Genomic DNA, 18,170 nt, shown 5'->3' with positions numbered 1-18,170 from the left:
ATCTTTCCTGAAATGTGGCTCCCAGAACTGGACACAATACTCCAGTTGAGGCCTAATTAGCGTGGAGTAGAGCGGAAGTAATTCTTCTTGTGTCTTGCTCACAATACTCCTGCTAATACATCCCAGAATGATTGCTTTTTTTGCAACAGTGTTACACTGTTGACTCATATTTAGCTTGTGATCCACTATGACCCCCAGATCCCTTTCTGGAGTACTCCTTCCTAGGCTGTCATTTCCCATTTTGTATGTGTGTAACTGATTGTTCTTTCCTAAGTGGAGTACTTTGCATTTGTCCTTATTGAAGTTCATCCTACTTACTTCAGACCATTTCTCCAGTTTGTCCAAATCATTTTGAATTTTAATCCTCTCTGCCAAAGCACTTACAACCCCTCCCAGTTTGGTATCATCCACAAACTTTATAAGTGTACTCTCTATGCCATTATCTAAATTATTGATGAAGATATTGAACAGAACCGGACCCAGAACCAGTCCCTGAGGGACCCCACTCGTTAGGCTCTTCTAGCATGACTCTGAACCATTGATAACTACTCTCTGGGAATGATTTTCCAACCAGTGAGGCACCCACCTTATAGTAGCTCCATCTAGGTTGTATTTCCCTAGTTTGTTTATGAGAAGATCATGTGAGACAATATCAAAAGCCTTACTAAAGTCAAGATATACCACATCTACCACTTCCCCCCCCCATCCACAAGCCTTGTTACCCTGTTAAGGAAAGCTATCAGGTTGGTTTGACAGGATTTGTTCTTGACAAATCCATGCTGACTTATTTATCAGCATATTATTTTTTAGCTGTTTGCAAATTGGCTGCTTAATTATTTTCTTCATTATCTTTCTGGGTACCGATGTTAAGCTGAGTGGTCTGTAATTCCCCAAATGGTCCTTATTTCTCTTTTTACAGATGTGTCATAAATATAAAGGGAAGGATTACCACCTTTCTGTATACAGTGCTATAAAATCCCTCCTGGCCAGAGGCAAAATCCTTTCACTTGTAAAGGGTTAAGAAGCTAAGGTAACCTCACTGGCACCTGACCCAAAATAACCAATGAGGGGACAAGACACTTTCAAATCTGGAGGGGGGGGAAAGTTTTTTGTCTGTCTGTCTGTCTCCTTTGCCGGGAACAGATCAAGGATGCAAGTCCTTCAACTCCTGTAAAGTAATCTAGCTGGAAAATGTATTAGGTTTTTCTTTGTTTTGGCTTGTAAATTCGCTGTGCTGGAGGAAATGTGTATTCCTGGTTTTGTGTCTTTTTGTAACTTAAGGTTTTGCCTAGAGGGATTCTCTCTGTTTTGAATCTGACTGCCTGTAAGATTATCTTCCATTCTGATCTTACACAGTTGCTCTCTCTCTCTCTTTTTGTTGTTGTTGTTGTTGTTCTTCTAATAAAGTTCTGACTTTTAAGAATCTGACTGGTTTTTTTGGGTCTTAAAAATCCAAGGGGTTTGTGCTCATCTTGTTTATTCTCAAGTCTCCCCAGGAAAGGGGGTGTAAGGGCATGGGAGGATATTTTGGGGAAATAGGAACTCCAAGTGGTCCTTTCCCTGTTTTTTTGTCTAAAACACTTGGTGGTGGCAGCTTTTTACCTAATCCAAGGGCGAAGACTTTGTGCCTTGGGGAAGTTTTAACCTAAGCTGGTAGAAATAAGCTTAGGGGGTCTTTCATGCAGGTCCCTACATCTGTACCCTAGATTTCAGCGTGGGGAAGAAACCTTGACAAGATGGGCACTGTATTCGCCCTTTTCCAGTCTTCTGGATTCTCTCTCATCTTCCATGAATTTTCAAAGATAATTGCTAATGGCTCAGATATCTCCTCAGTCAGCTCCTTGAGTGTTCTAGGATGCATTTCATCAGGTCCTGGTGATCTGAAGACATCTAACTTGTCTAAGTAATTATGGACTTGTTCTTTCCCTATTTTAGACTCTGATCCTAGCTCTTTCACTGGCATTCACTATGCTAGACACCCAATCACCACCAACCTTCTTGGTGAAAACTGAAACAAAGAAGTCATTAAGCACGTCTGCCGTTTCCACATTTTATGTTATTATCTTTTCCCCCTGTCATAAATACAAAGGGAAGGCTAACTACCTTTAAATCCCTCCCTCCCAGAGGAAAAACCCTTTCACCTGTAAAGGATTAAGAAGCTAAGATAACTTCACTGGCACCTGGCCAGAATGACCAATGAGGAGACAAGATACTTTCAAAGCTGGGGGAAGGGGAGAACAAAGGGTCTGTCTGTCTGTGTTGCTTTTGCTGGGACCAGAGCAGGAATGCAGGTCAGAACTCCTGTAAAGAGTAAGCAAGCAAGCAAGCAATCTAGTTAGATATGCGTTAGATTCTGTTTTGTTTAAATGGCTGATAAAATAAGCTGTGCTGAATGGAATGGATATTCCTGTTTTTGTGTCTTTTTGTAACTTAAGATTTTGCCTAGAGGGATTCTCTATGTTTTGAATCTGATTACCCTGTAAGGTATTTACCATCCTGATTTTACAGAGGTTTTTCTTTTACTTTTTCTTTAATTAAAATTCTTCTTTTAAGAACCTGGTTGATTTTTCATTGTTCTTAAGACCAAGGGTTTGGGTCTGTGGTCACCTATGCAAATTGGTGAGGATTTTTATCAAGCCTTCCCCAGGAAAGGGGGTGTAGTGGTTGGGGGGATATTTTTTTTTTGGGGGGGGAGATGTTTCCAAGTGGGCACTTCCCATGTTATTTTTGTTCGACACTTTGGTGGTGGCAGCATAAAGGTTCAAGGACAAAAGGTAAAATAGTTTGTACCTTGGGGAAGTTTTAACCTAAGCTGGTTAAAATAAGCTTAAGGGGTCTTTCATGTAGGTCCATACATCTGTACCCTAGAGTTCAGAGTGTGGAAGGAACCTTGACACCCCCTCATTGAACAACCTGTCCACAGGTTTTTTCCCTTCCCTGAACTCTGGTCAGCTAGAATTTGGCTCATGCCCTGAAATAGAAGAGTTTGGTTCATTCCAAAACAGATAAATAACAAACCCACAAAAACACGAAAGAAAAAGATAACTCCATACCAATACTCTCCTCATTTTGGTGGTACAATTTTAACTGGGAAACACCCTTATAATCAGTGATAGAGAAGAGAAAACTCCCACGTGGTGGCAGTGTTGCATTTGCAGTATATATCCCATCTATCAATGACAGCTTCTAAAACCCTGTGTGCTCTGGAACTCTGCCTTCTGCAGTCCCCACCTCCTCCTTCCTTTCGGAGAGACTCAGAAAGAATTCTTGAGCAAGGGCAGAGCACAAAAGAAAGAGGCTAGGATAAGCTGCATAAGGCTAGGAGACAGGAGAAGTCCAAGAGATGCAATATAGATTTTAAAGGCATCACCGCCAAGACAGTATTTTCGCTTTGTGCTTTTTTTTTTTTTTAAATTTGGCAAAGAAAGAGGACACAGCTTCCTCTTTGCGCATACGATCAGGGGACAAGCAGAGGTGTAACGTTAACAATTATTACAATGAAAATGCCTCTGATTTTTGCTTTATGGGTTGTAATGGTTTTTGTTTTAAGAGAGTGTGATTCAATTCTGCCACTTTAAATATTATAGAATTTTTCATTTAATCTGTAGTTCTATTCTCATATCCTATACTCTATTCCATTCCCCATACATCTCAATGCCCAAATGTGAAACTCGATTGTTGAGAAAGATCCAATATGAGGGACACAGAAAAGTATTAATGTGGGAAAATGAAAAAGAGGTGGGCTTCCCTTCCTTTTGTAAAAGTGGTTCTTTATCTCTGATGTAAATATTTTTCAGCTATAAAAGGAAAAAGGACACCTTTTCTGGGGGACAGGATAAGATAGGTACTTGTGGGAGTAAATTGAATGAGAAGTTTTGAAATTATGTAAACTTGATGTAAGCAGTGTCAGGATGAGCTCCACCCTGACATCTGGTGGTGAGGTGTGGCAAGTTGTGGAAAAGAACTTCAGGGGCTGATCTCATTTGCATAGGCACACCCACCACGCCTAGCATGAGCCCATAGCTGCTCAAATGGTCACTTTGGCTGCTGTGGGATCCCCAGTGTCTCTGTTATTGGGGCAGGAAGAATAAATTGTTATTACCCTGATTATGGGAACTGTGCTTGGAACTGTATGTGGCCTTTTGTTATGATGGAGGGATTCACCATCAACTAAGTAGCACTTGCTAGGCAAGGGTCATGGGTTCCAAAACTGTGTGAACGGAGAGAGGCTGGGGACAAATATTAATACTTGGTGGCATGGGCCCCTTGGTGAGGGCCTTACATGATAATTGCACCTCCTTCTCTCTCCACTGTGGAATATCAGAGCTAATTTTGATTTCATTAGAAGTCTAGTTATAGGCTGCTGAGCTCACTTTGGGCTGACAGTGCACCAGCAGTGGGGCTCCCCTACTACAAGCTGAATTCACCTAAGAGCTGAAATCACTGAGTGTTGTGTTAAGCAGTGGGGGAGCCTGAAGATATATTGTGGAGCAGTTTGCTGGACGGCTGGAGTGCCTTGTGGACTGGCTGGTGAAGCAGTTGGACGTGGAACAGTTTGTGGATGGCAGGAGCTGCTTGTGGGCCGAGGAGCTGAGCGAAGGAGTTCGTGGGGCAGCTGGCGGAGTGAAGTTATGGAGCTATGGGGCGGTCAGCTTCAGATCATGTAAGGTGCCTCTTACCCCCATCCCATCTCCACCCAGGTTGGGAGGTAAAGCTCCGCAGATAAACTTTCGAACTCTGGGGCTGCCCTGACCAGGGACAGAGACTTTTGGGGCATTGGACTTTTGGGACTTTGGGTGATTTGGGGTTGCTGGACTCAAGAACCAACGGGAAAAGGCATGCCCAAATTTGCTTGGGGTGGTTTTTTTTTGCTCATGGGTTGTGTTATGAATCCTGTTGGTGGTGTTTCCCCAACATAATGCCACATTGTTTCTCTCTGTTATTAAAAGGCTTTTTGCTACACTCAGACTATGTGCTTGCGAGAGGGGAAGTATTGCCTCTTGGAGGCGCCCAGCGGGGGTGGTATATATTTGTCCCAGGTCACTGGGTGGGGGCTCGAGCCGGTTTGCATTGTGTTATTGGAATGGATCCCCTAGATATTGAACCCGGCTCTTGTTGCTGCCAACTCTGATGGCAGAAGGGTTACATTGAGAAGTAAAGGAGTGAGGAACCCTTCTACAATTATGTTCGGGATCGCACCTGCCTCAGGAAGCTATGAAAACTCCAGCCTGAATCAGTTAGCAATTTTGTTTTCTTTTGCAGGAAGGTCCTATGCAGACCCAGTAACTCAGCCAGAAGGCGCCGTTCCCGTCCACGAAGGAAAACCCGTGCTTCTCATCTGCACTTTCGACTATGCTGGGGTTCCAGATCTCTACTGGTACGAGCAGTATCCCCATGAAGCCCCTCGCCTGTTGCTGACACAATACGAAGCCTCGGATGAGGAGGAGAAGAGACGCAGGCGAGGGTTCTCTGCTAAGCTGGAGAAAGACTCCAAATCCTTCCACCTGGAGAAAAAGTCCAGCGAAATGAGCGACTCTGCTGTCTATTACTGCGCCTTGAGAGACACAGTGAGCAAAGCCGCCAGGGGAAACTGTACAAAAACCCCGCTGGCTGAGAAACACAAAGGACTGAAATAGCTGAGGCTGTGGGTGTCTCAAGAGCTCAGAGGTGTTTGAATGTTCATAACTGGGTACAGAGAGAGCAGATCCTCTCTCTTTAACACTTTCAAAAACTCTGTCATGCTCTAATCCCCATTCTTTAGTCTAGTCCAGGTTAGGGGTAGGTCAAAGGTTAGGGGTAAGGGACTGGGGTGTTGCTTGTATGGCAATAAGTTAGAATTTAGGGTTACATTTATTGTTATTGGTAAGGGTTAGGGATTAGGGTTATGGCTATTTTAAGGTTACGGTTAAGATTAGGGTTAAAGCTTTAGGATTGGAGCATGGCTAGAAGCTGAAGGGTGGAAATTGGGGTTAGGCCTCTTTTAGGGTTAGGGTTTTAAATATGGGTTTAGGATTAGTCCTAAACAGTTAGTGCTAGCACTAGGTTAGGGGTAGGATTATGTTTCTAGTTACCATTTTTCCTAGGGTTATGGTTAGAGACATTGCTGTGTTAGGTTAGGATTTAGGGTTAAAGTGAGGGCTAGGAGTAGGATTAGAATTAGGATTGGATTTCCATTTAGTGTTAGGGTCAGAGTTAAATTTTTGATTAGGGTTGGGGACAGGATTAAGGGAAAGTAGGATTAGAGTTGGTATTAGGGTTAGGTAAGGGTAGTGGTACAGATAAGTTAGGATTAGGTTAGGGTGAGGGTTTTGGCAATGTTTAGGTTAGGGTTAAGGTTGGTGTTCTGTTTAGGGTTAGGATTTCAGCATTTGGTTATGGCTCTGCTGGAATTAGGGAAAGGGTTTAGGATAAAGGTTCAGAGTTCATAGCAGGGCTGGGGGATAGGTTTAGCGTTAGAATTTTGAGTTAGGGTTTAAGATTACAGTTAGGGTAGAACACTAAAATTGCTCACAATTCTAAAGGAAACCAGGAAATGCAGGATCATAGTGGATCAGGCTTCACCTAGTCCAGTATTCTGTCTCCAGAAGTAGCCAGTACAAAGCTGCTTCAGAGGAAGGTCCAAGGGACCCTTTGCTGGATCGATATGGGGGAACCTGCCCTTAGGGAAAATTTCTTTCTACACCCCACCCCACTCATAAGACATTATTTTACACCCTAGAGCAGGAAGTTTATTTCCTTTACTCACTCAGATAATATTTTAATTGACCCCTCAGTTTTTATTTTGGGTAAAACTAAGTGACCCTAAACCCCCTTCCCCGCCCCCACTACGTCCAATGTGGAGTCCAGACAGACTAACGCATTCCAGCTGTTCTGCGATATATTCCCCATTGCTTAACAGATTAGCACACAGGGGGTCGCTGTTACACCTGTGAGACCTAGTCCATTTGTTTGCGACACAAAACGTCTTTCCTTTCATCTGCAGTTTCCTGTAACTCTTCTCCTCAGGCATTGTCAGAAAAAGTTCAAGGGCTCTTGCAGGCAGAAAAGAGACACAAGCATACAACTAGCACAGCTGCCAAGCTATTGCAAAAGCAGAAATATTTCTAAAGGCATCCCTTCCAAAGCAAACTTTTGTCTTTGCTCTTCTGTGCATGAGGGAAAAGAAAAGGACACAGCTGTGGATGTGGGAAAGGGCAGATTTTTCAGGACTATTAAACAACAAATTGTTAAAACGGTCATGACGCTCTCTTTCTCCTTCATGATTTTGATAATGTTTTGTTCAAGTGAGTATAATTTGTTTTGAACTATTTTATTGTTTTCATTTTATGAATTGTATTTTTGCAGTGGCCAAGACATTCTAGTCTATTTTTCTTACCTTCCAACATTTCAGTGCCTAAATATGAAACGGATAGCTGAGAGAGACACAACAGAAGGACATATACAATTATTCGTGTGAAAAAGACATGGATTCCTTCCTTTTGTGTAAATGGTTCTTTATTTCTAAATGTAAATGGCTTAAGAATAGAAGGAATCTGGACACCATTTTTAAGAGGGGGAAGATAGGTAATTGTAGGAGTAAATTGAAGGAGATCTTTGGAAGAGAGGTAAACTTGAGAGGATGTTTCATGTTATGTTTGGCTGAGATTTCGGATGGATTTTAAGAAAGTGAGGATCCGATTTACAACTCAGTTTGGGACCCCAAATGCCTTAAGATACTATGAAAATTCCAGCCCTGATCAATTAGCAATTTTATTTTCTCTTTTGCAGAAACGACACATGCAGACTCAGTAACTCAGCCCGAAAGCACCGTTACCATCCATGAAGGAAAATCTGTGCTTCTTTATTGCACCTATGATTACTCTGGATCTCCTGTACTCTACTGGTACGAGCAGTATCCCCTTGAAGCCCCTCGCCTGTTGCTGACACAATATGAAGCCTCGGATGAGGAGGAGAAGAGACGCAGGCGAGGGTTCTCTGCTAAGCTGGAGAAAGACTCCAAATCCTTCCACCTGGAGAAAAAGTCCAGCGAAATGAGCGACTCCGCTGTCTATTACTGCGCCTTGAGAGACACAGTGAGCAAAGCCGCCAGGGGAGCTGCACAAAAAACCCACTTACTGAGGGCATGGCTACACTTGGCCCAGCGGCAGAGTTTGGTGCAGGATCACCCATAGTCCTCCAGCTTGTGAATCACTCTAGGGTTTAGGCCTCCACTTTCCTGTCATGGCAGTGTGCATCCTGACAGGAAAAACCACTGCAGGCACCTAAGGGAACTGTTACTCAAAAAAAAATTTAGGCACGGTGAGATTTAAGGCAACTACAGGGCTTGGGAGCAGCTGAACCGGGGTTTTGTGAATCCTAAAAAGGTCTGATTCTGGGATTTAGGCACCTACTTGCCACTTTAGGTGGCAAAGTCCCTTTGTGAATCTAGCCCTTAAGTGTGTTACGATGGAGATTAGGCGCCTAGAGGGGTTCAATGAGAGTTAGGCATCTAGGAGCTTTTAAAATACCACAAAGCCTCTATATTGCCTCATTGGGCACCTTAGTGCCTATAATAATCAGACCCTAAATGACTTGCCCAAAAAGTCACCCAGGAAATTTGTGGCAGAGCAAGGAATCAAAGCCGAATTATTTTGTATCTTTTGAGGGTAACTTTCAAAAACTGGTAACCCTCCCGTAATCCGGACAATGGCCTCATTGTCAAAACTCCTCTGGAGAGAGACCCCGGGCGCCGCGTCCCATGGGAGACCGCGGATTGTCGCAAGAGATGAGCGCTTGGTTTTCTTGTTGTTTTATCTGACATCCACTAGAGGGCGCGCCACACCTTCACATCCATATTAGGTTTTGCCTGTGTGTATTAAAGTAATTTGGAATCAGAAGCTGGATGAGTCTGCCTCGTTGTGTGGCGTCACAAGCGGAGAGGAAGGAGACAAAGGTCACGGAGGAAACAGGTTTCATCTTTAGGACATGAATGGTCATTCTCAAAAACACAAATGAGGAGGAGATATTCTCTAACTAGCTGCCGATCGTAGTAATAACACAAGGATAACCTGAAGCTTCAAAATGCTCTTGTACGTGGCTGTACAGCTCTGTCTTCTGCTTCCGCAGTCAGGTGAGACTAAAAAATTTCGTTTGAAATAAAAGCATTTGCAAAGAAAAAAAAATACAGGTCTCTGAACAAATAAGTCGTAGGAGGAATTTTGTTTTCCTTTGCAAAGAGACAGCCAGGTTAGCATCACAAACCAAGTCATCAGCGTGCTGGGAATAGAGAGAGATTTTTTTTAAAGGTGTGACTCAGACCTATACATACACAGGCTGAAATTTTCACAGGAGCACAAGCGAGTGAAGGATCCAGGTGCCATCGAGTTTAAAAGTTCCAGCCACACATAGGTAAATGTTTAAAGCTTTCCTTTCCCTCCACAGGTCTTGCACAAACTGACTCCTTGCACCAGTCTCCTTCAGAAGTTAGAATCTCAGAGGGACAAAGTGTAACTTTACAGTGTAATTTCACCACCCGTGACCCAAGCCCGTATCTGTTTTGGTACCGGCAGTATCCGAACCAGCCTCCCCAGCATATACTGACTAAAGCGAAGTTTGATGCTCCGGATCAGACGCTTGTCCAGGGAAAATTCTCAGCATCTTTGTACATGGGTAATAAGACGGTTCCCTTCAAGATTGAGGCTGTTTCTCACCAGGAGAGCGCTGTGTATTACTGTGCTCTGAGACCCACAGTGAGGGAGAACTGCACCTCCACTCGTACAAGAAGCCAGCGGGGGTTTGTTTACGGTAATAGGACAGAATCATATAAACACAGGGCTGGAAGGGACCTCAAGAGGTCATCTAGTCCAGCTCCCTGTGAGGAGGCAGGACCAAATGTACTTGGATCATCCTTGACATGTCTTAGGGGAAAAAAAGTTGTTGTTTTTTAAACAGATTGTCCAATCTGATATTCTGTCAGTCCTCTCGAACACAATTTAGTTCCTTCATTTTGCCCTACAGTATATTCCTCTGTTTTTTTTATTATTATCAGTGAAGATGTTTTGGACTAAAATAGTCTTTTCGATAAGAAAGGTAAGCCACAAAGGACAAGTGTTAGAGCAAGGGTACAAACTTTTAATAACATTTTGTCACGACTATAATTTCATGTGAAAGTGAGATTCAGGAACTCCCTCCCAGTGTTATGCTACGTATCGGATTACAAGTTTACCAAAACAAGTCTGACTCTTCTAGAGAAGAGGAGGACTCTATCAATAAACGTGTAATGGATACGCTAAAATTTGTCTGTGTTTACAGCATCTTACGTGGCAACAAGACGCATGGGCATGCGTTCATTCCTCCTCCCTCCACCCCATGAAATCCTATCCACCCGAGCCCAGTGTAATGCAAGCCAACTCTGCCTAAATCATTCCAGCCTGGCTGAACCCTATATCCATCTGAACCGATCCCAATACAATCCAATCAAACCCAACCCAAAGCAGTGCAACGTAACTCAATTCAATGAAATTCAATCCCAAACCCAACTCAGGGGATTACAGCCCAACCCAACCTACTACAAACCCAAAGAAACCCGGTTTAACTCAATTCATTCCAAGCGACAAACAATCTCAGAGAGCCTCAACCCAGTCGAATCCAACTCAACGCAATTCAAACAAATGAAAATGGAGCGTTTTCTCAGCAAGACTGAGGCCCATTACATTTTAAATGAATGGGGGAAAGTTGCCCTATTATTTCCCACTTCCATGCATCTCTCTCTCCTTCTCTGCCCAGTCTCAGTTGAAAACAGATCCCATTGTTTGTAGCAACCCTAAAATTTACATCTGGGGGGCGGGTGCCCGGTTCTCAGTAGAGAAGTCTCAGAACGGGAATTCCTTTGCCCCTCTGATCCTGCAAAGCTCAAATACCCGGATATTCAGGAAATCCTTTGAAACCTGTGTGCATCAACCCCGACTTTTCTTGAATGAGCTCCAGGGGCGCACTCGGGTGTAATTTTGCCCTCCGGGAGGTCTCTCGCGAGCGATTCAACTTGAACATTTAAATGTGATTGTTGTAGAAGCGGGGATTTTCCAAGGCAGCCAACCCTGAAGCGCACCTCTTACTCACCGTGCACCAGTAAACAAGCACCCTTGAGATATTGGTCGCAGGGAGGTGGGGTCCTAGATTTCTCCGACATGTAATTTACTCTATGTACAACCCGTCACTGTACTTCCTACTTAATGTAGCCGCTTGCAAAGAGAGTCGCACTTACTAGCAAATCAAGACCTCGACAAGGGAGGTCTGAGGAAGGCAAGGACGCCGTTCAGAAGCTAAACCAACCACACTCCGTTTCCTGTGGGCTAGGAAGGGCTCCGAGTTCCACATACGCCCCTTATTAGGCCAGGGGCTGAAGAAATTGGGGCTAGTTTATCACATTCAGCTGAGGAGGCTGTTTCTCCAGGGCTGAAGGGTTCAGGGCGGAATTGAAACCGGAGCCACTAAACACCATGAGCAAACGTGTGATGTTCGGCCTTTTTGTTTTCACTCTTTATCCAGGTATCAGAGTAACAGCCGTGTTAGTCTGTATTCGCAAAAAGAAAAGGAGTCCTTGTGGCACCTTAGAGACTAACCAATTTATTTGAGCATGAGCTTTCGTGAGCTACAGCTCACTTCATCAGATGCATACCGTGGAAACTGCAGCAGACTTTATATATACACAGAGAATATGAAACAATACCTCCTCCCACCCCACTGTCCTGCTGGTAATAGCTTATCTAAAGTGAGCATCAGGTTAGGCCATTTCCAGCACAAATCCAGGTTTTCTCACCGGGGGTGGAGGGTGAGAAAACCTGGATTTGTGCTGGAAATGGCCTAACCTGATACTCACTTTAGATAAGCTATTACCAGCAGGACAGTGGGGTGGGAGGAGGTATTGTTTCATATTCTCTGTGTATATATAAAGTCTGCTGCAGTTTCCACGGTATGCATCTGATGAAGTGAGCTGTAGCTCACGAAAGCTCATGCTCAAATAAATTGGTTAGTCTCTAAGGTGCCACAAGGGCTCCTTTTCTTTTATCCAGGTAGTTGGTCGTAGAATTTGCCTCATTTGTAAGGAATCTCTCTCTCACTGTATATACATCCCCCAGGGTTTCCCTGTTCCCATTTCTCTCTTTCCCTCTCTCCCTCTTTGCAGTCTCTCTCTCTGTCCCGCTGCCTCCTCGCTCTCATTCTATCTAAGGTATAGACGTGAGCGCTCAGACTGCATACAACCAGTACATTTTATGTCTTGTTGCAGGTGCTGTGGTGGGTGACCGTGACTCGGTCCAGCCCAGGGAACCCCAGATATCTGGAGCTGAAGGCGGCTCCGTGACCCTCAGCTGTTCCTATGAAACCAGCTACCCTGCTGGTGTCTATCTCTACTGGTACCGTCAGTATCCGACCCGCGCCCCGCAGTACATCCTGCGGAGAGGAACGAAGGAAGACAGCTCCGTCAGTGATACCGCAGGTTTCGCCCAGGAGAGGTTTTCTTCCCAGGCTGATGGCAACTCCACAGCTCTGAACATCACAGCCCTGGAGCTGGCAGACACGGCGGTGTATTACTGCGCCCTGCAGCGGGCACTGTGACAGAGCCTCACAGCAGAGCTGTACAAAACCCTCCCCTCCCTTCACCTTCAGGGGCTCTGCATGGAAGAGGGACCAGAGAGAACGTCCCCATGACCCAGCATTCGCCCCCAGGGAGGGATGCAGGGCTGGGCCACAGCTCAGACACACAGGTGCTGTCCTCCCTGTCAGCATCTCGCTGATACATTACAGAATGTGTACACACACACACACACACACACCCTTCTCCTGAAAATGCCACCCACCAAAACAAATGGATACACGCATTCACAAATACCTGTGATTGAATGGAGGCCTTCCTTCCTCGGGCTCTTAAATCCCAGCCCAAATGTTTAAACGCAGCGGGGGCTGTCTCTACCAGTGTCTGGGCAGCACCCAGCACAATGGGGCCTCGAAGTCAGCTGAGGATGAACTTACCCACAGTGCTCCTCCTCCTCCTCATGCCCCTCACTCATCACAGAACTAGGGTGATTTACACAATGAATGAGAGAAGACACCCGAGATCCAAAAAGTTAAAGCTATGTGACCATTCAAACATGATGTTGCCAATTTGTATGTCACATGCAAAGTAAATAGCCCATAAATCAAACTCCAAATAAGTTCTCAAGCAGCGTTTTTCTTAACTGAACTTTACAGGGAGGCAAAGGGTTATCAAGGGAAACACTTGTACCTGTGTGGGTGTGGGGGGAAATCCACACTTGTTGAATTATTCTGGTAAAAATCTAATCAGTCCAAGCCTTTACAGGGCATATAAAGGACTCATTTGATGGATTTATTTGGCAAAGTTTTATGGCTGGCTGCCAGCCGGATGCCAACTCTCCTGCTATTCCAACCGGGATTGGGATTGGTTATGGCAGAGTTACAACCCCTAATACTCCTAATAATTTACACTAAGCAGGTTTTAAATGCGGAACTCTAGTGAGAAGATCTTTTTTTCTTAAGAAGCAATGAAACACTTTCCCCAAACTCCTGTAACTAAGGAATGGCTTGTAGGAATAATCCAGTCTTTGAAATAATTTCTTTTGGAGATAAGTAACACAGAGATACACAGATTTTTAATATCCAAAGGAAGAATTATGCCCATATAGTTTGACCTTCTGCTTAACAAGGGCTAGAGAATTTCTCCCAATGACTTCTGCACCAGACCCATAAATTATGATGGCCCTAGAGAAGCGTGAGAAATTCCATGTGAAAATAAGCCTTTTTCCCCTTCAGAGAAATATATGATTGGTTCATGGAGGATAGGTCCATAAATGGCGAGTAGCCAAGATGGTCAGAGATGCAACCCCATACTCTGAGTATCTCTAAACCTCTGACTGCCAGATGCTGGGACTGGACGACAGAGGACGGATCACTCGATACTTGCCCTGTTCTGTTCATTCTCTCTGAAGCGTCTACCTCTGGCCACTGTTGGAAGACAGGACACTGGGCTAGATGGACCTTTGGCCATACTGGGCTAGACCACTCTTACGTTTTCTAGCTGTTTTTTCAAAATTACTTGCATGATTTATTGTGTCCACAAGGGGGCGTGGGAATTACATTTTACATTGTATTTTATTTATTTAAGTTGTAATTGAACCCTACACTCCCCTGGATAGCATTTCTTTCTCATGTCAGAAAGAAAAGAAGAAAAGAAAGAGGGGGAGTCACAGAGAGAGCATTTTTACAGCATGTACGTTCTTTTAATAAACGAAACAGGAGGAAGAATTATTTTTATAATTGGGTAAAGGGCCTCGCAAAAAGGAGGATAATTTCAAGTTGCAAAACGGTCTTCTGCCTTCTGCCTTCTCCTTGTGAAGTCAGGTGAGAGAAATGATAGTTTTTACGTGAGTTATTGTGTTTAAGAGCTACAAGAGTCCTCTTATTACAGGCGAGGGTTTTCAAACCCTAGGGGGTTTTAGGCACCCAAATTCCTAACGATCTTTTGAAAATCCCACCTAAAAGTTTTAAAAGAAAACTGGATTCGCTGAACCAGAGAATCGTATGGTTTAAGGAAAGAACTTTGATTTCCTTTCGAGATACTTTGCTTTAAAATGGAAACCAGTTTCTACATAAGATCATTCGAGACTTTTGTGTAAAAATATGAATGAATAAATATAATTTAATTACTGGGTTTTTTTGTCTTTCAACATGTCTTGTTCAAAGTAATTTTGTGTTTCAGTCTCCTGCAGCAATGAAAATCTCAGAGGGGCAACCCGCCACTTTGCAGTGTAATTTCACCGCCGCTTTCACCAGCCCAAATCTCTTCTGGTTCCGTCAGTATCCGAACCGAGCACATATAGACAGCGCATCAATCTCCTGCTGAGAAGAACACGGTCACCTCTGGAACATTCTCATCAGTTTTTTCGACCATAATAAGAGGGTTCCCTTAAAGACTGAGGCTGTGTCCCTGCAAGGCACAGCCGCGTATCACTGTGCTCTGAGGTGCGCAGTAGAGCAGAGTTGCAGCTCCTGAGATACAAGAAGTGAGCGAGGGGCTCACACACACCGAGGGTGGCAGAGACTGTTTTCCTACCCGACCCTTTTTTATAACACGTCTCTGCCGAGTTCAGTTCCTTCTGCTCTTCCCATGTCAGGGAGGATCTTTCCGTTTCTATCCCTGTGCAGGGTTAGAGCCACTATGCTGTGCAAACCGAGCCCGATGCGTTATCGTCTCAGTTATATTTATGTGAATTAATATATGCATGAATTTACAACCTTTATGTAACAATATTTGTTGTCAATAAAACAAATCACCCACAAAACTTGGAAAATTGTACCAGGATTTCCTGCAGCTGGAAACGTGGTAAAAGACACTGGGCGAGGTTCTGATCTGTGTCCCATCACCGCAACTCTGGTCTAACTCTGTCGGGCCAGGTTCTTAGCTGCTGTGAAGCGTTTCAGCTCCTCTGAAATAGACATCCATCCACCCAGGTCTCTCTTTGTGTCTGCCAGTCTCTCTGTTCGCCCAGCTTCTTATACACGCATGCCTCGCCAGGGAATCAGAGAGCCTAAGAAGTGCACTTCATGTCTAAACATTTTATCTATTGCATAGAGATAGTGACAGCTACAAAGAACCAAACCTTTCTAAAAGCTGGGGTGGCTGAGAGAGCCAGGAAACAGACCGTTTCACATAGAAATCAGAAGCAAACACCACTCCCCTCCCCTCATTTCCTCTGGGTTCGGGGACTGCACTGGGTTCAGATCCGCCCCTCTGGACTTTTCAGGGAGGCATGTGGGTTGGTTTATAGCATTCAGCCAACAATCCTGTTGCTTCCCTGTTGTGTTTTCGCCTCCTCTTTGTGACTCAGAGCAGAGTCCGCTAAACAATGGAAATGTGTTTTGTTCTAGACCTTTTTATACTCACTCTGTATCCAGGTCATTGAGCTGTTAGATTTGTTCATGCAGCCTGACTCACTGCTAATTAAACACCCTCTCTCTCCTCCCCAAACCAGAAGCAATCCGCCACCTTTCTCCATTTCTCTGTAGCACTTTCTCCTTTTCAGTCTACCTACCTACATACCTAGTTTTATTCTCTCTCTTCCACAATCTCTTCTCCTCTCCCGGTTGGGCACTCCGCTTGTCTGTATCTGGTGCATTGTATTGACTTATTTCTTGTCCCAGGTGCTACGCTGGGTGATTCGATCCAGTCCAAGGAATCCCAGGTGTCTGACGTAGAAGGAGGCTCAGTAACATTCAGCTGTTCCTACAAAACCACCGGTTCTTCTGGCGTCTCTCTCTCCTGGTACCGACAGTCTCCTAACCGAGCCCCGCAGTACATTCTGTGGAGAGGGACGAAGCTGTACGGGGCTTATCGAGAAAATGCGGATTTCGCCCAGGGGAGGTTTTCTTCCCAGGCCGATGACAGCTCCACAGCTCTGAGCATCGCAGCCCCGGAGCCGGCGGACACCGCGGTGTATCTCTGCGCCCTGCAGCGCGCACGGCGACAGAGCCACGCAGCGCATCTGTGCCAAACCCTCCCTTCCCTTCCCCTTCGCCGGCCCTGCCCTGGAGAGAGACCAGAGACGGGCGTCACATCAACACTCCTGTTGTAGAGACATTTGCATTTTGGGTAGATTTGTTTGGAAACTATTTAATTGCAAGACACTTTCCCCGAGAATATGTGTGTGGAGGCCGGCGAACTCTGAAGTCCTGTGGTACGTGGTAAAACCGTGAGAAAGCAGCGCCCTCTGCTGGTTGAACAGATAAACACAGCTTGTCATTGGAAACCTTTCGACGCTCGGCATCTTCGGTTTCACTCGGGCTGTCGGCAAAGGCCGCAGAGGAAAGAGGAAAATGATTTAAAACCATTCTTTCAGGAGTTCTGGAGGGCATTTCAAATGACGTTAACGGAGTTGGGTGCCTCATCCCATTACATCTGTTGTGATAATCCCAGACATTACTACCGGTAAACATATTCATGCCCCACTGATTCCTGGGCCCGTCAAGAAATCTGAACAGTCCCTATATGAGTTAGAAAAAAACTCTCCTTTTTTTACAGCTAGGGAAACTGAGGCATAGAGGAGTACACATCCTCATACACAGACAGTCTGCGGCAGAGCTGGTCTCTGAATCCCAGAGCAGACCCTTGTCCACAAGCCCATCCCTCTCCCCTTAACAACACTAATATGTCAGCTGCAGGCTGACCTGAAACCACTCTGTTCAGTGGATCTGCGGGCAGTTCCCCCAAACTCCTCCCTCTTCCTCTCCGTCGGTTTCTAGCTGCCCTTACAGACGTGAAATTTATATTCCTCTGAGGCAGCGGCAGTAGCTGGTAGTTTGAAACTTGGTCTGTATAGATAGAAGATACTATGGAAACATGTTTTATTCTCAGCATTTGGATATTTATCCTAGGTAACTGGGCTGAGATTTGAAAGAGGCCTCAGGAATCTAGACACTCAATTCCCATTGAACCGTAAACCTAACCCTCTACTTAACCCTTGCCCTGAACTGTAACTGTCCCGCAAGACTGTAACCAAAAATACGAATGCTACAACCTGACAGTTCACTCTCACCATAACCCTAAACCCCACCCCTGCCCTAGGGGGTGCAGAAGCACAGTCCGCCAGCCCAGTCTCTTCCCTAAAGAGCCTTCAGTCTAAGGGTGACTACCCGTCTCTGCCACTGACCTGCTATATGAGCTTGGGCAAGTCCGTTCTACTCTCTGTGCATGTTTCCCTCCCATCCCCTGGTCTGCCTTTCCCTGCTGCCCACGTCATCTCTTAGGGGCAGGGAGCCTTGTGGCGATCTGTTTTTAAAGCACCAATCACGCTGCCGAGGGGGGGCCCTAGCCTCTTGCTGAAATAATCACAGTGCGGCACCAGCCTGTTTTGGAGATGGGACACCAGGCCAAACGGATCGGCCCAGCCATTCCCGGGATACACCTGAGGGTAGAACCAGGCCAGTGCCCCATGTGCCGTACCCTCTGCTGCCCCCTAGTGGCTATTCCGCTCCACCCACCTTCAGCGGCAACCATCCGCTTTTCATTGACACCCTATTTTCACTCGCTTCCCCTCATCCTTTTTTTTTTTTTTTAAATTCCCGATACAATTTTCGGTGCCTGATAGGGAGACAGGCTGGCGCTTCGCCTTGTTACCCTC

At 45.2% G+C, this 18,170-nt stretch overlaps 1 gene segment (V, D, J or C); it reads left to right on the top strand.

Moving 5' to 3' along the window:
• Positions 1 to 7,237: 7,237 nt before the first annotated feature.
• LOC144273310 (T cell receptor alpha variable 18-like) lies at positions 7,238 to 8,171 on the top strand. The segment is given in 2 exon segments: positions 7,238 to 7,283; positions 7,768 to 8,171. Coding segments are annotated over 2 exon segments (450 nt in total).
• The last annotated feature ends 9,999 nt before the right edge of the window (positions 8,172 to 18,170 follow it).

The sequence above is a fragment of the Eretmochelys imbricata genome, chromosome 13 (assembly GCF_965152235.1).
Source record: "Eretmochelys imbricata isolate rEreImb1 chromosome 13, rEreImb1.hap1, whole genome shotgun sequence".
Taxonomy (NCBI): domain Eukaryota; kingdom Metazoa; phylum Chordata; order Testudines; family Cheloniidae; genus Eretmochelys; species Eretmochelys imbricata.
This window is presented reverse-complemented; position numbering and strand designations above follow the sequence as displayed.